General features: G+C 49.3%; 1 protein-coding gene across 1 annotated transcript in view; it reads left to right on the plus strand.

The window, feature by feature from the left end:
• Nucleotides 1–20,995, plus strand: part of LOC148532313 (phospholipase B1, membrane-associated-like) — a 239,858-nt gene that overhangs the window by 5,378 nt on the left and 213,485 nt on the right. Inside the window, exons 3-9 of the mRNA XM_088467993.1 lie at nucleotides 534–594; nucleotides 15,075–15,175; nucleotides 16,039–16,079; nucleotides 16,253–16,296; nucleotides 17,762–17,816; nucleotides 17,904–17,955; nucleotides 18,661–18,738. Of these exons, the coding sequence (XP_088324119.1) occupies nucleotides 534–594; nucleotides 15,075–15,175; nucleotides 16,039–16,079; nucleotides 16,253–16,296; nucleotides 17,762–17,816; nucleotides 17,904–17,955; nucleotides 18,661–18,738 (432 nt within the window). The remainder of the gene's footprint in view (nucleotides 1–533; nucleotides 595–15,074; nucleotides 15,176–16,038; nucleotides 16,080–16,252; nucleotides 16,297–17,761; nucleotides 17,817–17,903; nucleotides 17,956–18,660; nucleotides 18,739–20,995) is intronic.

Genomic DNA, 20,995 nt, shown 5'->3' on the forward strand with positions numbered 1-20,995 from the left:
ACAAGGAAGTATTGTAAACAGTATGTAATAATCATCTCTTCCGGTTCACATTTGAAGGTATATTTAAAAGACTTTTCAATTGAAAGAATATACTTAATGTTGTTTTTTTTAGAATACACAAAATTTCATGGGAAATATTTAGATTTTTTTTTTGTTGTTGTTGTAATGGGAAAAAAAAAAGCATTAGCCAAAAGTTACTAAAGGATTCTCTGTCAAGTCTATTTTGGCCGATATGCAATGATCGAAGGAATGAAAGTATGATAAATGTGACCTAATTGCCCTCTAATATCACACAGCCATTCATCACACAAGTCCTTCTGTGTGTTTTATGTATAAATTTAACAACATATAATATTTAACAAGATCAGAGGGTTACAAACAGAAGCTCTAGTCAAACTGACAAATTTAAGTTTCATTTCATGCACATATTGACCCATACATAATAACACTGTAAGTGTTAGGGTACAAAAGCCACTGTGCGGTTATGCTCCATTATTACTTCAGGTCTATTAAACTCATATTATCTTCAACAGAGATTCCTGTTGCCGTGTAATATTAATAACATGAAGAGATCTGACATAGCCCCAACATCAGGTGAGTCCATCTATGGTACCAGTATGGTCTCATACCACAAATAAGGGGGTGGGGATCCCGGGATCCACTTCCATATTCCCACCTCTTCCGAGACTTCATTAAGTGAAATATATGCTGTACTGCTATTCTTGCTGAGTTATAGAAGGGCCAGTTCAAATAGTAGTAATAGTAACAGTAATCAGACCTTTTTCCATTAATGACACCTTATAATGTCTTATTGCCTACATATATTTGCTGCAGGGTTGCCTACCCTCCCGATTTGGGCGGGAGCCTCCCGATAATCGGGTGCAGCTCCCGCCCCCCCGGAAAGGCAGGCAAGCCTCCCGGCAGCCGCCGATCCCCCCGACCTCCCCTGCAATTTACTGTAAACCCCCACTGTGAGGGCAGCCAGTGACATGATTCGCGTCATTTTGGCCCCGCCCCCTGCCTCACAATGCCTGTATTATCGGCGTTGTGTAGCGGGGGTGGGGCCAAAATGACGCGATCACGTGACCCCACCCCCATTATACCTACAGACGTCAGGCACCGTCTGGACACGCCCCCTTTTCTGGCCACGCCCCGCTGCCCTGCCGATCTGGCTGCTCCCTCCCGGAAGGAGCAACCAGAAAGTCGGCAACTATGATTTGCTGATATATGTAACAGGTACACTGTAGGCATATAACAGATCCAGCCAGGAATGTATGGGGGGATGCAGGTGGTATCCTGATAACGGGAGCACACTCCTGTACCATACCGGCCAACTCCCTGATATAGCAGCAATCTCCCCGACTCCCTGAAACAGTCTAACAATCTCTCTGATTGCACCTTACCCCCATTATGTAGCTGTTATATACTTGGGGGAAAAAAATCAGAGGTATATACATTCAAATGGTATAATCAGTGCCATTTCCCTGCATTGGTTATGTAACCCTGGTTAAGGGTTAAAATAAATATTGTATTAATGACAATATTCTGAGGTAAAATATAAACTATATATATTTAATATATGTATAAGTTGTGAGGTAAAACTGTATACAGATTACAGATATATGTTAATTTATTTAACTATATTGTTTATTGAGGTGACTTGTGTATAAATGAATGTAGATTTGTATAACTTGTGTATATGTACCCTTTTGAGGTAAAAATATTCCCCAGTGTATGGGATACACATGCACTGTATAGAAGAAGGGGCGGAGTGATATGACTGGGAGTGACTTGGTTCCTGTCAGGAAAAAGAGGATCCGGTTATAGTGAGGTTATAGTGAGGTATATAACAGCTGTCAGCAGCAGCTGAGAGGTAGGTAGTTAGGGGATCCCTTCCTAGAGTGCTCAAACCCCCCCACCACCACCACCCCCAGTGCCCTGCCAGGCACAGGAGGCTGGAGCAGGAGAGGGAGCATGTCACAGCAGGAGCTGTGATGCTAGTGGCAGCAGCGTGACACCCAGTGGCGTAACTTCATCCCAGGTGCCCGGAGGCAAGATAAAGGTTGGTGCCCCCCCCCAAAAAAAAAAATAACATTCCCCCCCCCCCCCCCCCACACCCAGGTTCGGTTCTCCCGTTATGCATGGTACGCAGCTGCATAAGGCGCCACATAGTGAAGGGCGCCTCAGCTGCGTACCATGCGGGCCGCGGTGCAGACTGTGTCTCTGTGACACAGCTGCAGCGCGTGTGTAGCGGAGTTCGGGCAGTGCTACACAGCACAAACACACAGCCGCCGGCTCCGGCAGCTGTGTGTTTGCTTTAGTAGCTGATGAGAGTCAGACAGACTCTCATCGGCTGCTCCCACTGCCAGAGCCGGACATCTTCCGGCTCCCGCAGTGGGTAATGGGAGTGACGTCAGGACGTGACGTCACTCCCATAATGCAAAGTGGCGGACGGAGGAGCTGATATCGGCGGCGGGAGCAGGAGCGGGTTTCAGGTAAGTGTGTTTTTTTTTTTTATTACGTCTCTACTGCTGGGGAGGGGAGGTGGATTACTACTGGGGGCACTACAAGGGGGGGGACTACTATTGGGGGCACTACAAGGGAGGGCTACTACTGGGGGCACTACAAGGGGAGATTACTACAGGGGGGAAATACTACTGGGGGCATTACAAGGGGGCGGAAATACTACTGGGGGCACTACAAGGAGGGGATTATTACTGGGGACACTACAAGAGGGGGGACTACTACTAGGGGCACTACAAGGGGGGGACCACTACTGGGGGCACTATATAAAGGGCACTGCATAGGGGGTACCACTACTGGGGGCACTGCATGGGGGGGAGTACTATTGGGGCACTATATAAGGGGAATACTACTGGGGCACAAGGGTCACTGCATAGGGGGGCGCCAAAAAATATACTCGCTTACCAAAAAATTTGAGCTAAGGCCGGCCCTGCCAGCACCTATGCCAGCCCCAGCAGCCACAGCCCCCCTATGCAGTTCCTTTTGTACAGTGGTCCCAGTAGTGGTCACCGTATGCAGTGCCCTAAGTAGAAGTACCCCTATGCAGTGCCCTCCTATGTAGTGCCCTCCAGTAATGGTCCCCCTATGCAGTGCCTCCAGTAGTGGTGCCCCTATGCAGTATCTCCAGTAGTGGTCCTCCTATGCAGTGCCCCCAGTAGTAAGGGCCCCTGTAGTGCCCCCAGTTGTAATGCCCTTGTAGTGCCCCCAGTAGTAATGTCCCTTGAAGTGCCCCCAGTTATAGTGCCCACCGGAGTAGTAAGGCCCTGTAGTGCCCCCATATGATGCCCCCAGTAGTAATGCCACTGTAGTGCACCCATATGATGCCCCCAGTAGTAAGGCCCCTATAATGCCAAAAATAGTAAGCCCCCTATAATGCCCTCAGTAGTAAGCCCCCTGTACTGCCGCCAGTAGTAAGCCACCAGTAGTGCCCCCCACGCGTACACACATACAAAAAACCCCCCATACTTACCTTAAACCGCGCTCCAGTGCTGCTGCCGTCCGTCCCCGGCGCCCGCTCCTCATAACTATGGGAGTGATGTCATGCACTGCGGCACCCGAAAGCCGGAGTTCAGGAGTGAGCTCCGGCTGGTGCCGGGGGGGGGATTCTGGGAGGGGAGAAAGGAGAGAACAGGGCACCCGCTGGTAACACACTCAGCGGGCGCCCGGCAAATGGAGGGTGCAGGGGGTGCTGCACCCTCCGTAGTTACGCCACTGGAGGTGGAGCGCCGATCAGCGGCGCTCTTTCTACATGCAGCTCCTCCAGTCCTCAGCAGTGCCCGGAACGGCCGGGGATCAATGGAGCCAGGAGCCCCCTTCAGGGCTGGCGCCCGGCGGCAAATGACTCCATTGTCTCCGGGAGTTCCGCCACTGATGACACCCATCAGGAGAGGCGGCTGATGGGGCTGCTGTATGCCAGAACTGGTGACTGGGAGTCAGAAGAGGGAGGCCAGTATGATGTTGTCAGTGGGTCTCCTTCAGCTGCCTGCAGGTTCCATTGAGCAGATGTAGTATTGGACAGCTAGTCACAGACTACTGTCAGGCAGCTGATCAGCCGCTACAAGGAGGTGTACATCAGCTGTCCGAAGGGGAGGCCAGAGTTCCCAGCCAGGTGAGGCAGAAGTGTAGCTATGGGCAGTCGGAGGAGTGACAGATATGCCATATTGGAGCTGTCCCAGGTTATAAGCTCAGGAAAGATAGCAGCATAGAAGGAAATTGTCAAGACAAAAGGTGGTCCTTGTCTTCATGTCATGTCATTAGCAGAGTAAGGACAGCGGTGGTCTGGAGTTCATTGAGCAGCGCTAAAGGGGTTAGACGGATTGCAGCATACCAAGAACCCACCACACAGCAGGCATTGAAAGAATCTCCATAACAGGGGATATTGATATATATATATGTATATATATATATATATATATATATATAGTATATGCAGTAATTAAGAAAGAGTTGGAGAAGTACAAGTATATTACAGCAAGACTTTAGAGTAAAGAAGAAGCTAATAGCATAAAGGAGCTCATTCAGAGTCGGTCGTGAGCGCTGAGCGATGTTGCCCCACAGCACATGCGCATGACAGAGCCTGCTCCGTCGTGCGCATGCGCAAGACCTGGCTAACGTCGGGCGCTCCGTCGTTAGGGGTCTCGTAGCAGACGGGGCGAGCTGTCGATGTTGAGTGACAGCTCGCCCTGTTTGCTGGGCGGGCCGGGGGCGTGCCCGGCCAAACGGAGGCGTTCCAGTCGGAACGCTTGCCGTTTGGGGGCGGCCCCACTGACATCATTGCTGATGTCAGTGGGGAACTTCCTGCTCGAACAGAGCAGGAAGCGCCCTGGGGCTTACGAGTGCCCAGACCCTACCCTAGTGTCTGGTCGTAAGCCCCGATGGTCGCGATGGTCTTGACCATCGCGACCATCAACCATGTCGGTCGTTAGAGCTGTGGGTGTTAACCCACAGCTTAACAATCGACAAGGAGGCGGACGTTCAGGATGCAAGCGGCCACCCTGATTCAGAGTGACCGCTTGCATCTAACGACCACCTCTGAATGAGGCCCAAAGTGTCTTACTGAGAGCATATTTAGCAGTTGGGGAATCCAGAGACTATACTACTCCAGTCTACATAAATCCATATTTTGGTTTCTTGTATAGTGGACACCTCCAAATCGGCTATATATATATATATATATATATATATATATATATATATATATATATATACTGTGTATGTATATACTGTATATATAAATATATATATATATATATATATATATATATACCTGACCTTGAGACTATTGATTGCATCTTTTGTGTAGAGATATACTGGGTCTTTCCAGGAGTAGATAATATAGAAAAAAGTAGATGTCAATGTAATTTACTGTTTTTTTTTTTAAAGACGGCCACCTGGCCGCTTGCTAAGCTGTGGGTGACTACTCTAATAGAGCCAGAAGCTCTCACCCACTGACATCACTCGTGATGTCAGTGGGGCCACCCCCGAACGGCAGGCGTTCCTACAGGAACGCCTCCGTTTGGCCAGCCACCCCCCCTGCCCGCCTCCAAAACGGGGCAAGCTGTCAATCACAATGGACAGCTGCCCCGCTTTGGTGCAAGACCCGTAGCGATGGAGCGCCCGTCGCTGGCCGAGTCTCGCGCATGCGCACGCCGGAGCCGGCTCCGGCGTGCGCATGCGCAGTGGGGGACCATCGACCCGCTTGCAAGCGCTATGTGCCCGCGAGCGGGTCTGAATCAGGCCCACAGTCCGCTATTATAACCTTGCCAGTGGATTAGACTTTATATAAATAACAAGAGATATGGTAAGAACTTACCTTTGTTATCTCTGTTTCTACGAAGTCCATAGGGTCCACAGGGTTGACCTTGGGGTATAGGTTGGGAACCAAATCCGGGCACCACGCAGTTAAAGCTTTTAGCTCCCAGGATGCACTTGGGTCCACTCTCCCTATAACCCCGCCCCCCAGCCAGAGGCACCTCAGTTTAAGTTGGTGCCCGGCCGGAGTCGGGTCACCGTTACTGCAGGGGGGCTGCTTAGCAGCCTCTAAGCTTAAAAGAGTTTTGTTTTATTATTTTTTTACTACTCTTCAGAGCGGCAGCATCAGACTGTCCAATGGACGTCTGAGCTGCCGCTCCTACACCCCGCCGGCGCTGCGACGCCAGTACAGATCTGGGGATCGCAGCGGGACCCCAGAGTCTGTACTAGCCGGGCTCTGGAGGAATCCCTGGGCTGCTGCCGGATCGACGGGGACAGGTAAGTCGCGTGGTCACCGCTTGCGGTGACCCGCGTGTACATGCAGCCTTATGCCTCCGGTCTCTGGGGACAGACCGGAGGCGCTAGCGGTGGCGGCGGGCTCCCCCTCCATGGAGGCATACCCCGCGTGTCCACAGCCCACCAGGGATTATAGCGGCAGCGGGAGCCGGCATCCCGGGGGGTTAATTGCTAGCCAGGGGAGGAAGCCTTCCCTGTCTAGCGGCTCCTCCCCTCAGCTCAGCGCGCCTTTCAATAATACAGTCTGGCGTCGCTGAGCTGCTTCCTCCGCGGGCCACGCTTCTTCTGAGGTCTCCAGCGGCCATTTTCTCTCTGTGGTGCTGCAGAACTCTTAGGATGTCAGTGAGCCCAGTCCCCCTGCGTACCTGGCCATTTTGGGTGAGTGTACACAGCGCTATAGCCTTCCCAGACACTGAATCAGATTGTAAGTAGCCAAAGGCCGGAGGAGGAGAGAAAAAGAGAGAGAAAACTGGAACACTCTAGAACCATACTCACAGAAAAGGAGACGGGAAGCCGGTGACCAGTAACACAGCCCATATGAAGCCAGGTGCGTCAGGGCGGGCGCCCTGTGGACCCTATGGACTTCGTAGAAACAGAGATAACAAAGGTAAGTTCTTACCATATCTCTTGTTTTCTACTTCAGGGTCCATAGGGGGTCCACAGGGTTGACCTTGGGGATGTCCCAAAGCAGTTCAACCAAGGGTGGGGACGCTCCTGTGCTGAGAGGAGAATCCGTCGCCAAAAAGGAAGCATCCTGAGAGGCAAAGGAAACCAATGCCTAGAACCTTAAAAAGGTATGGACAGAAGACCACGTGGACACCTAGTAAGGCAAAACAGCCGAGGCGCCACGACGAGCCGCCCACGAGGGATACACGGCCCGAGATAAAAACAAGCCTCAACGACAGAAATGCCCACCCATGGGTAGGCCCCTGAGGAAGACATACGAGGCCATCCAGTCAACATTTCATTATAGGCCAGCCATCGTTTCCTGTTAAAACCAGAAACCGCAGACCACCAATAAGGAGTCCGCTTACCATAAGGAACTTGAACGGATCACATAAAGCCAAAGAGGCCGGACCACAGTCCATGAGGCCACAACAGCCGAGAGGACTGGGAACTGAATGGCCATACCATAAGTTCCAGAATAATATGGAACCTAAAAACCACTTTAAGAAGAAACACAGGGCGAGAGCAACTCACACCCTGACATGATGCCCTCCAGAAGAGGGAGCCACATGAGAACGCTCCCCATTCAGACACTCTCCTGGTTGATTTAAACACCCTGAGAGAGAGAGAGAGCTTAAACAATAGACCATGTAATGGCTATCACAACCAGCGGTTCCATGGACTGTCCCCGGAGGGAACAAAGAACCACTACTAACTCCCCAGGAGTCCCTAGGGAGGATAAGTGGAGACATAATCCAGAAAACACTCCAAAGGATGAACTGGATACCAGAGCGGAGCAATTCCATATCTTAACCATACCGACAGTGTAGAGATCCGCACTGTCAGGAAGGCCAGGCCAAGGGTGAAACCCAAGCCAGCTGGAAGGAATGCCAGAATATCTGGAAATCCTGGACACCGGAGGATCGTATCGACAGGTACGATACCATAAGAATTATGTATGCCACAGTCCGTGGCAGATCCCAGCAAAGTCTGGCCTATCTGCTCTAAACATCTCAATGAAGACAGAGCCAGGGAAGCCCGAGGACCACAGTAGGGGCGCAGTTAAAGACAAGCGATCCAGATCCAGGGAAAAACAAGGACCCTGAGACAACAGGTCCAGATAGTGAAGCAGTAGGAACGGAGCATCGAGGAGGAGACTCCGAAAATCTTAGTACCAGTGATGTCTGGGACGACCTGGAGCCCCCAGAAGGAAAGCCCCTCCGTCTCGAATTAAACTTCCGAAGACCTCGAGGAAGAAGGGAGACCGGAGGACACAGGTACACAAAGTGGAAGGACCACTTCACTGACAAAGAGTCACTGAAGGTAGCTTCAGTACTCCTAGAGCTGGACTGTAACACCGGTAATGTGTGATCGAGTCAGAAGGCCATGGGGATCAATCCCCTCAGGGAGGCCCCCTCTGCTCACCAGGAGTTGAAACCTCTCTTGGAGAAGAGACTAGTCCCCGGGATGCACGCCGTGACGGCTGAGGAAGCCCGCTTCCCAATGGAGAGCTCCGGGAATAAACACCGCAGAGTTGGCCAGGAGAAGACCCTTGGACTATGTCAGAATGGGTGACATTCCTAACATTGCCACCCAACTACCAGTGTTGCCTAGATGGAAGCCACTGTTGTGACACTGTCGGACTGAACCTATTCAGGTTAACCGTGACAAATGGGTTAGGCCAGAGTGAAAGTCCAAGACAGCTTAAAGTATCAACAAGGTAAGTGGCAGGGCAGAAGCGACAGACGTCCAACTGCCCCGAAATGAATGCGGACCAGACACTGTCTTTAGCAAAGAACACCCTGGACGAGATGGCCATAGCCACCCGGACAGAGACCAACTCGCCTCCGTAGAAAGTATCATCGTTCGAACAGTGATCCGATGGAAAAAACTCGATCCATCTGGAGGGGAGTCAATTATGGCAAGGCCTGGAATGGAACTGAGCACATTCCACCCTACCAAAAGGTAGACACTCTGGTAGACCGCGCATCACAAAGAGTAATGACATATGTCGACTGCGTAGATATCCGCACCCTCGAAGTTGAAGAGTGGAGATCTTGTCTTACGCCAGAAAAATTCTCAGATTCTGAGAATCCAGCAGTGCTCCCAGATGAAGAAAACCCTGTGAGGGATGCAGGGAGGACTTTTCTGTGACGAGAAGAAGCCCCGGTTATCCTGACCTGGCGGTAAAGTACCTTGGTGATCCTGCTAAAAGTAGGAGACCGTCCAGAGAAAGGAGCATTCGGATACACTGAACAGGTGAACTGTCAGAAAATCCATAAAGCTGGTAAACCCCGGTGGAGTTGAGGACAGCCCCAAAAGGCAGAGCCCGAAACTTACAAGTGTTGCTGTGGCACAGCAAACCTGAACCCATGCTGATGAGAGGGCTCTGTATGTACCCGTAGGTACGTATCCTGAATACTCGGATATACCATAAAATCCCCAGGTTCCAAACATCGGATGATGGAGCATGGACGATTCCACCTGAGTCAAGGCACCGTTGGAATCTGATTCAGGGATTTGAGACAGAGTATAGGCAAAGGAGGACCAGTCGGTCACCGCCCCAAAAAGAAAGTAGAACAACCAGTCCCTCACTGAGATAGTGAGGTTGGCCGAAATAGCTCTGCTTACCACAAAGACTGTATAGCTTTCTGGGATTGTAAGGCCCTGATCAGTTCTGAAGAAGGGCCCGTGTACCAATGCCTGTGAGGAGGCTGCATGAGCAATGAGAGGCCGTTGAGAATCAGTACCTCACTCTGGAAATTCCCCAGATGTAGACCTGTCCCGTCAGGCTGAGGGTATATCCTCAGGTGTAGAAACAGGGTCGTCCGGAAGTCCAGGACTGCTCGGTACTGGATATGGTGGCCCCCGTGGAGGCCGACAGCCTAGGAAAAAACAGGCCTTTAGGCTGACCCTGAGGACAAAAAGACTTAACAGAGTTAGTCCGAATGTAGTGGGAGTAGCTAAAGACGGTATCTCCCCATTAGTGATACTGCCAATGATGCAACGATCTTGTCAAGGTCAGGACCAAACAAGAACTTCCCCCTGGAAGGAGTGTGCACCTCTGCTTTCCCATAACGCAGCCATAGGGTACTGCGGCGGATACAGATGCCGCCGAAACCCTGAAAGTTAGAAGACCGGCATCCCATGAGGTAATCCCACATATGACCACTGCATATTTTGTGAGCGGCAAAAAGATATTTGAACCTCAGACGTGTTGGAGGGGTAAAACGTCACAAAAGCATCACCATGCGATGGCCATGGTAGGACGGGCAACAGGCCCTGAAAACGAGTACATTGATTTCAGGCAAAGTTACCACCTACGGATCCGTAAAATCCGTCCAGACCGGGATGGGAGGCGTATTAATGCCTGTAACCCGATGATTAACATACAAATCCATCCCAGAAGGGGATTTCCATTACTTGTGAGGACCCTCAGGGAATGGGAAACAGGAGGCCTTTGTGACTCCTCGTATCTGGGGACAGCCAGACTCCCGCTATGAGATCCACCCGCTGGGCAGAAAACGGGAGATGTATGATACAGGTGCAGGATCGACATTCTCTATATCCAGAATGAGCCTGGCTACCAGCCCCAAAGCAGGGATAATAATACTTGAGATCGGCTCCCCCCCATGTGAGAGGGAAAGAGCCGAATATACCATCCAGTTCACGGCAGAGCCACTGGTCAGTAACCACAGGGCGTATATCACGCCAATTAGTATTTCGTATAAAACGACATCCACCAGGGTGGCCGTTGTGGTAATCCCTGCAAGGGGAATGACAGACCGATGTGGTATTGGAGGTAATTCATGTACTGTGAAAAACCCCGGCAGGGAGCGATAGTCTGTGACACAGGGGTAAATTGCAAGAAATTGCGAGATACCCCGAGTTCAAAAGGGCAGTATGGTGAAGTAACTCCAAGCGAGTGACGACAATGGGGCCCGCCCGGCGATCCTCAAAGGAGAGGATCCTGAGAAACAACGCCCTTTAAGGGGGTCGTGCAAGGGGCCCGGCACCAGATGGTGCCGCATACGTAAACCTTTCTGAGTTAAAATCCTCCGCACTAATTCCTGCAGGCTATGACTTGCAGGATAGCAATAATGGGTGCAGTATCGTGTGCAATCTCCTGGTCAGATATATCTGACTATCTTGACGGAAATATTAAGCAGCGCCATACCGGTCCTGACTGACGCTAAGATTAGCTGCAGGAACCCATTATCAGCGTACGCAACTCACAGTTCCATCTAAAATATGGCAACGTGCAGCACGCAACAGTATGTGACAAACCTCACAGATATTAACAAATATATATATGTGAGGTCTCAGAACCACCCCAGGTACACCTGTATTAGGGCAGATAAAGAAAAGGGATAGATATACACTGACAGGTGAGAGAAAAAGCAGACAGTCAGCACTAGCATAAGTCACATACAATGCAGAAAAATATATATACATACATAAGCATGACATATAATATACTGCACAATGTCGCTACATTCAACTGCCCAGATTCAGTGTCTGGGAAGGCTATAGCGCTGTGTACACTCACCCAAAATGGCCAGGTACGCAGGGGGACTGGGCTCACTGACATCCTAAGAGTTCTGCAGCACCACAGAGAGAAAATGGCCGCTGGAGACCTCAGAAGAAGCGTGGCCCGCGGAGGAAGCAGCTCAGCGACGCCAGACTGTATTATTGAAAGGCGCGCTGAGCTGAGGGGAGGAGCCGCTAGACAGGGAAGGCTTCCTCCCCTGGCTAGCAATTAACCCCCCGGGATGCCGGCTCCCGCTGCCGCTATAATCCCTGGTGGGCTGTGGACACGCGGGGTATGCCTCCATGGAGGGGGAGCCCGCCGCCACCGCTAGCGCCTCCGGTCTGTCCCCAGAGACCGGAGGCATAAGGCTGCATGTACACGCGGGTCACCGCAAGCGGTGACCACGCGACTTACCTGTCCCCGTCGATCCGGCAGCAGCCCAGGGATTCCTCCAGAGCCCGGCTAGTACAGACTCTGGGGTCCCGCTGCGATCCCCAGATCTGTACTGGCGTCGCAGCGCCGGCGGGGTGTAGGAGCGGCAGCTCAGACGTCCATTGGACAGTCTGATGCTGCCGCTCTGAAGAGTAGTAAAAAAATAATAAAACAAAACTCTTTTAAGCTTAGAGGCTGCTAAGCAGCCCCCCTGCAGTAACGGTGACCCGACTCCGGCCGGGCACCAACTTAAACTGAGGTGCCTCTGGCTGGGGGGCGGGGTTATAGGGAGAGTGGACCCAAGTGCATCCTGGGAGCTAAAAGCTTTAACTGCGTGGTGCCCGGATTTGGTTCCCAACCTATACCCCAAGGTCAACCCTGTGGACCCCCTATGGACCCTGAAGTAGAAATGAACCCTGAGAAATTGGTTTAAGTAACTCTTTACAGCAGGGACATAGAAACCGCTGGATGTCCGTTATAAACACTTCTGGAGATAAGTGAGAACTGGACTCAAATTATACAAGGTTATTTAGGAAAATGAACCAAATATAGTAACGGTTAGCCTTCATGAAATAATATGTTGCAAAGATATGTTCAGAGTTAAAATAGTGTAATGACATTTATTTATGTGTGTACCAATGTATTGCACTAGAAATTTATTGTGTATATGCATGCAAATGTTATGTCGGTGAACTGACTTATAATGGAAAAACGACCTTACTGTTAATAGATGTCATTTATCCTTGATAAAGCTGTTATTTCCTGTAATTGATGGAGTATACCTTCTTGGCGGAGTGACACTGAAGCAAAGGTGGTAAGGACCAGAAAATAACCTACATCAACAAAATACACTAGGGTTTTCCCAAGTAGGCCCATGAATACTACCAATACTTTGGTGGAGGCACTGCTAACAAAAAGAGGCACACCCCTTGACGAGAGGTTAAGGGTAGGTAAAAGAGATTACATGGAAGTTAGTAACCTAGTGTCCCTTATAAAGAGTAAAGGGGGGGTTACAGTTATATAAGGCACAATGATCCCTATGGCTACATGCATCTTTATATACGGTTTCTCTGGTCCACTTACATGAAACCCCTTTTAAAACACAATAGATGAGCAAGCCATATGTGCCTGCTCTTGCGGAACGCTCCGGAGGCTCCCAAAAAATCGGATGGGGCTCCTGACTGCCCGGAAGACTGGGCAAGTCTCCCGGCCACCATCTCATCTATCCTGCAAGCGAGCTGCCTTAGAGTTATCCTTGACTCCTCCCTCTCTTTCAAGCCACACATTAGGTACCTCTCCCAGTCCTGCCAGTTTCCATCTTAAAAATATCTCCAGGATCAGAGCGTTTCTCACCCTGGAGGCTACTAAAACCCTCATCCACTCACTGGTCATCTCCAGACTAAACTACTGTAACCTCCTCGTACTGTATCTGGTCTCCCTGCCTCCCAGCTCTCTCCACTCCAGTCTGTCATCAATGCTGCTGCCCGGCTTATCTTCCACTGTAAACATACCACATCTGCCTCCCCTGTCTTACAAGCCCTATACTGGTTCCCCTTCCTTTTCAGAACTAAATTCAAGCTTCTCCCACTCACTTACAGAGCCCTCACCCAGACCTCTCCTGCTTACTTCTCTCCCTTCGCACTACTGCCTGCCCACTTCGCTCCACAAATGAACCTCGTCTCCCCTGCCAAATGATTATTTACTCCCACTGCCTCCTCCAAGATTTTGTCCCATGTTGCTACCTACTTCTGGAACTCTCTCCCTCTATCAGACTCTCCAACTCTCTTCAAACGGGCTCTCAAGACCTACTTCTTCCTCAAAGCCATCCATCTCTCATCCTAACCCATTGCTCCATGCTCCCTGCTCACTGTCTCCCCATCAGGCTCACCCCTGTCTGTCTGCCCCTCCCCTGTAGAATCTAAGCTCTTACGAGCAGGGCCCTCTTCGCTCATGTACTCTTTCTACCCTTACTTATACTATCCCCTATTCCATGGTGGCCAACCGGTCAGAAGCAAAGAGCCCAAAAATATCTGTAGTCAAGCTAAAGAGTCGGTAGCATGCGCGAATAAATGGGGTGTAGCCTAGCTGTCACATCGCCGGCTCAACGCTGTCAGGGCTCCCGGTCCAGCTGTTGCTGCCACTGACTGGATCTAACTAGATCCAGCAGATGCACAGGCTCCTCACATGGCAGGTGACGTCATGATGTCACCCACGCACTGCATCACTGGGAACACTGGCGATCAGAGGCTTCTTTAGACTCTGATCACTTCAGAGGCCAGTATTCACAGTTGCAGTGGGTGTCTGCGTGGGATGTAGTTAGAAAGCCTGTGGTCGAAATGTCGACCGCCAGCTTCCGACTGTGAAATCCTGGCACGGGACTAATGATCGGTATCTAAATACCGACGCCTATCATCAGCCCCATGCCGGTAAGCCTGGCGTCAGGAGCGCTTAGCCGCGGGGGGGGGGGGTTGGAAGGGTTAGGATTAGGGACTCCCGGGGGGGATTTACGATTAGGCACCCCCCTGGGAGGGTTGGGTTTAGGCTAGGGGGAGTGGGAGTTAGGGTCAGGCACCACCGGAGGGAGGTTAGGTTTTGGCGTCCCCCCGGGAGGGTTCGGTTTAGGGGTTTGGGAGGGGGGGTTAGGTTTAGGCACCCCTGGGGGGAGGTTAGGGTTAGGCATTAGGGGGGGAGGTTTGGGTTAGGCACCCCTAAGGGAGGGCTAGGGTTAGGGGGGGGAGAGGGGTAGAGATAGCCTACTTATCTCCCCTGTCGGGATCTTCAACTGCCGGCGTTCCGGTGTTGGTATATCATCTGCTGGGCTTAGGTCCGGTGGTGATTCATACCAATTCCGTCTGCGGGGGCCATCGTACTGCCGAGCCGCATCTCTTCAACAAAAGAGATGTATGCAGCTCGAGAGCCGCGGGTTGGCCACCGCTGCTCTATTTTATACTCCCTACAACGGACCTAACCTCTGGTTTCTGTCGCCCTGCTGCTTATTTGAATGTTATAATAAACGCTGTTGCAGCAATGTTTTGTACTGTAAGTCACTGTTTTTTCTATGTACTGTGTAAGGCGCTGTAGAACCCTTGTGGCACCATATAAATAAAGGATAATAAGAATTTGACAGTGTTTGACTTTGATTACTGTTCACTAGTGACCACCTGCATTAATCTGAGCATCTCCTCATCTATTGCAGCACATGCGTTGAATCCACAGGACATTAAAGTCATCTCCTCTCTCCGAAGTTTAAAAATTGTAAGTAGCAGAAAATCTAATGACGTTATTCTGCAGAGACAGTGACACGGTTACCGATATTAGGCGTGGATGTGAGGTGGCAGCACAGAGGAAGGGGACAGGTCCAGGATATACTATAACAGCGATACATGCACTGTTAGAGATGCACTGCTATAGAGCCCAATATGTACATATATGTACAAGGCAGTGCTAGGTTCTTCTGCTTCTCCTCCAGGCTCCCGGACTTGCTCCCATGATCTGGAATGGTGCCCACATCTAAAATAAATACATTCAGCTCAGGCAGGATGGCCTACTGACACATCTCATGGCTTACTGTGATCAATTGTCCTGTAATGCTGGAATTATTACACACAATACACTGTGTATGACGCTTATTAAAGCTGGTTAAGCACTAATTCTGCCCTCTTCATTGACTGGCCACACTCGCTCTAAAATTAAGCATTTGGAAACCCCCCTTTGGAAATCCTGCATTTGCCACTGGGATGAAAGCACAGAGGGAGAGACACACAAAGTAATGAATTTGCTAGCGCTTGTCATCATTACCAGTACAAACCTGAATATATCTAGAACAACATTGGCTTATGTTTTATTCAAAACATTTAAAATCTCAACCTAACATCAGTAGATAGATCTATAGATGGCTCTTGCCCACTGAGTCCTAGCTCCAGAATGTATCGCATTACGGAGCTTGGTACATATGAGCATCTGGGCAAAACCCAGAAAACTTAATTTTCTGAGTTTTGGCTGCATTTTCAGCTTTAGTACATCCTGCCAGGGGTCTACAGAAACATTATAGTATGAATAAGGAGCATCTGGATGAAAAGGCTGCTGATTAAAATATAAATGCCATTTATGCTCCACAGAAATCCGCCACGAATGGCCACAGCAGGAATCTCTTTGCAGGGTAAGTTCAAAAACTCTTCTGAGATCTACTGATATTTGTCCTGTCACAGTTTTCTCAACATGGAACATAACCTGGGCGCTGTCAGTCTGCGCCATATAATGTGATTATTATGGTGACCGAAGGGCACACTGCCAACTGACTTCTTTCCTTCCTGCCATTGTGTTTATTACCAGCCTGGAAGAGACACTCCTGGAAGCGAGTCAGTTCACCGAGTCATGTAAGTGCCGATTCTCTTTATTGGGTGATTTGTATAATATATGTGACTCACAGTCGCTATACAGGGAGATGTACAGTATCAAGCCTTCTAAACAGGACAAGTGGAGGTGTTGCCCATAGGAACCAATCAGCTTACAGCTATCATTTATCTAGTAAAGTCTATACAATAACTAGAATCTGATTGGTGACTATGAGAAAGTTTTATACATTGCCACCTAGATCCTGTGTGAAGAAACCCGGGTATCACAATATTGGTAATATATGATGCATTATTATTACATTGATGTTATAGCTATAACGTGCCATCGCTTAGCGCTGTACAATCGGCCTGATTCAGAGTTGTACGCAAACGCGATGGTTTGTGTACAACTCTGTTTTCGGATATCTGCGCATGTGCAGGTCGCTTTCTGCGATTACAGTTTGGAGGCTGGGAATGGGCAACGACGGCCAGCGTTCCCCAAAAAAAGGAGGCGGCGTCCCCATTTTCTGGAAGTGGCGAGGCCAGTGTCTGCGTCTACTGACGCAGATTTACTGGCCTCGGCTACAGAGCTGTGCTGGCCATTCTCAGTAGCCTTAGGCTCACCCAGATGGGTGATGCCATGACTGAAGTTCCAGAGGGTGATCTGATGCTGCATCTTCGGATGCAGGACTTGGATCTGCGATGTCATCAGACGACGTTTTGTCCTTAGACGCATCCTGCGGCATTTGCATACTTTAGCATCATTGCTGCGCCCATGCAGCTATGCTATTAGCGTACAACTATCAATCAAACCCAATACATGGCGGCTCCAGGGGTCGGAGCACCCTGTGCCAGCCCTCTTCACTGCACCCTATCTCGCCGCGCGTGTCCGGAAATGGGGGCATGGTTTAATTACCGTAGGCCACACCCCCTATGTGACGTTATTAGGAGGCATACCCGCCTCCAAATAACGTCAGGCTGGGGGGAGCCTCACTAGCTGGGTTTCCCCAGCCCCTCTCCCGTCACTGAATGGATGTCGCGCGCATCCGCGCAGCATCCATTCAGAGTCTCCGGGGTCCGGCACTGCCGCACAGCTGCGGCAGTGGGGGTCCCCAACCTCCCGATTTGACCACCCGCGGGCCACTTCAACCCCCCCACGGGTGGAACAGCGGGACAATACTGTCCCGATTAAATCGTGATGTTGGGGAGAGGTGCGCTCTCTATGGGTGGAGCCCTTGTGCAACCGCGCAGGTCGAACACCCCTAGAGCCGGCCCTGCCCAATACCAGCATCATGTAATAAATAAATGGCATACAATGACGTAGTGAAGTATTATATAAAATATGCTGTTTTCTCTTATAACGCTTAACATGTACACTAGGAAAATGGCTGAAACCACATGGAAACTAGTCCTCGCATTTCCCAGGATTTATTCATGTGTTACACTTTCTAATTATTTGCTATATATTTGGTCTTACAATTGTTTATATTCTATTTCTCATCAACAGACGTGGGCCAGAGATTGCATTACTCCATCTCCAAAATATCCCCTGCCCCCCAGGAGTAAGTATTTAGCAATAAAGTAAGTTTTCCATCCCGTTGTATTCTATAATTATTCACAATATATATATGTATATATTTGTGTCCTAGTTCTCTGGTGGATGAAGCCAAGAAACTGATGGAGAGTCTGAAGCAAAGCCGGGTACAGTCCGCGTTGTTTACTTTCAGATAGTATAAAGTTATTTTCTCTCTAGTCTGTCTCCATCAGTGATTGTTACTCCTAACTTCCAAGACGATTGAAACATATAATTTGATGTAATCTATTTTGCCCTATTTTGTGTATGTATTTTGTTTTGCTTTTTGGGTCAGGATTGTCTGAGGTGTGTGTGTGTGTGGGGGGGGGGGGCAGGGTCAGACTGGCCTACAGGGTTACAGGGGAAACCCCCGGTGGGCCCCACTGCCTGAGTTCCCAGCCCCTCCTCTAGGGTTCAGGCTCCAGACTGTGCACTTGTATTATACATATGTTACATTACACTGCACAGGACGTTGGTGTAATTTGTACAATGCATTGCTGTTATTAATCTGGTACATTATCTTGCATGCACCAGCAATATTTACTATATATATTTTTAAAGGAGCACAGACCATGCGCTCTCTAATGGTTAGCCAAGCCTCTGTGGAAGCCGGCCATATCCTCTCTGGAGGTTGGCCACACCCTTAAGTATGGGCCTCTATGGTGGGCACTTTAGGCCCCAGTCTGACACCGGGTGGGGGTATTCCATTTGACTACTTAATATATTAATATTAATTCCAAAGGAAATTTCCATCCCTCCGATGATGCAATAGTAAATCACGACACTCACCGGCATGGCTCCGTGTCGCGTTATTAACTCTTTCTGCTCCGCAGATTGTGTCTTTTGCTAACGACTGGAAGATGATCCTGATATTCGTGTCGGCGGAAGACCCATGCAACTTCTGTGTGCAGGTAATTATACTGTAATATTTGCAGCAAGCAGGAGGACTTGTGTAATGATTTGTGCCTACAGGTGGGCACATGTAGCAGGAGGACAATGAGATGTAAATAATACTGATCAGAGTGCTGGAACTAGACGGGAGAAGAAGTTTGTCTCAATCACTCATTATGACTCATACTGTATATTAAATATTGCAATATTAGACCCCAGTGGCTGAGACACGTAACAGCAACACTAATGAGAAACAATGCAGGTATGATGTGTCGCTCACCTGTCTGAGGGTTGTATAGCAGATCTCGGGCAGTCCGGGGCTGGTACACTATGCAGTAGGTGGGAACCAAAAAATGATAAGGCAAAGGCAAAGTCCATTAAACAGTCCAGGGTTCAGTACACTGCTGATCAGATAGGAGACATGGGATTAAGCAAAGACAAGTCCAGCTAAGTGGAACCACATTCGGTACATGGATAATCCAGCAAGAGAGGTCTACAGTACAAGCCAGGTCGATACACAGGTTATCGTAATGAGGTGTCAGGCAGAAGTCAAATGGCAGAATATCCAGGAATGGAACTTAATCACCTAGCACTGAGTGCCAGGTGAGTTCCATCTTTATAAGAAAAGGGGTGTGTCTCAGGTGTCTCCACTCTATGTATGTGTGTACAGGAGACCCTGACACCAGGAGCTACGTCTCTATCCACAACCCCGGGCAATGATTTCAAATGCCTGAGACACATAATGCCAGGACCTACAGAAAAGACTCCCATTTTAAAACAGCATGCAGGTACCACAGAGTACATGCAGAGTGTGACAAGGAGGGTTACCAGAAGGAATGGGGCCCCCAAAATATATGATTTGTGAAAATATTAAGCAATGTGTGAATGTGCAGAAAAGTGCCCCATGGCATAAGTGTTATTTTATGTCATGTGTCTAGAAATTAGCAAAGTTCCAGCTACATTTTGAGACTTGTGGCAGGACCGGCTGTCTCACAGATGTGCAAATTTTTGGAGATAAAGTCTTCGAGTTCTGCTTTCGCTTAGCCCTTCTATGCTGTTTTTGTAGATTTGCATTTAATTAATTTATAGTCTAAGAATAGATTTGGTACGACTATGGACAATTCATTCTGCCGTTTGCTAAGATTAAGGAAGGACGGGGAACACCTACGGCCAATTCTGTCAGCAAAACGAGCTACTGTACATTTATTGGCAAAATATGATTTAAAAAAAAAAATCACTGTCATTCCTCGTTATCTCTGCCCAATTTTTAGCAAGTGTTGATTTTATATCCCCTATTGTATCCAGCAACCTTTTCACTGTACTGTAACGGTTCTATTATCATGAAAGGAAAAATTACCATTTCAACACTGAAAATAGTTTAAAGAAAATGTCCAATGGTTTAAATCAAAGATTATTACCAAGAGGTGAAACTCTCCAGAGTCCCCATTAAGATCAGGGAACTGTCAAGCTATACGATAATTCTTAGTACATACCCATAACATACCCATAACATACCCATAACATACCCATAACATACCCATAACATACCCATAGCATACCCATAGCATACCCATAGCATACCCATAGCATACCCGTAACATACCCGTAACATACCCTAAAAATACATCACCGCCCTACAAATAAAAAGATAATACAGGATCTGTTAATGTTATGGCGTACAGAGAACACGGAGATAACAGCGAAGAACACGGAGATAACAGCGAAATGCAATAAAACGCCTGATACAGACTATCTCAGAGACTAATGATAAGGAGATGGAAACACTGGGAGACAAAAGTTGAGTAAAAAGAGAGTAAAGCTGGGTACACACTGAACAGGTATATCTGCAGATGATGGTCGTTCATACACACTGATCGACCGTCATCTGTCTCGCGTTTCCCGCCCGGCCTCTGCTGTAAGTATACGGGAAGGCGGTAGACCGGCCGCACACATTACCCGATGGTTAGATATATCTGCCATCGGCTGTGCTTTCTGCCGTGCCCTGTCCCCTCTCCCTTATCCTGTGCAGATCTCAGAGCGCCAGCTAATGATTTATCCGGGATGTAGTTAAGATCCCAGCGGTCGGGATCCCGGCACCCAGAATGCCGGTGCCGGAATCCCGACACCATTCAGAATCCCCGTGCCACCATCCCGACCAAGCAAGCTGTGCAAATCCGTCCATCTCACATACAAACAGGGGCGTATCAATAACGGTGTGCGGTGCACACGGGCCCCCTGGTTCAGGGGAGGCCCGCACTGCACACCCTGCACCCATAT

This window comes from Taudactylus pleione, unplaced genomic scaffold, assembly GCF_031769625.1.
Source record: "Taudactylus pleione unplaced genomic scaffold, aTauple2 ptg000079l, whole genome shotgun sequence".
NCBI lineage: Eukaryota > Metazoa > Chordata > Amphibia > Anura > Myobatrachidae > Taudactylus > Taudactylus pleione.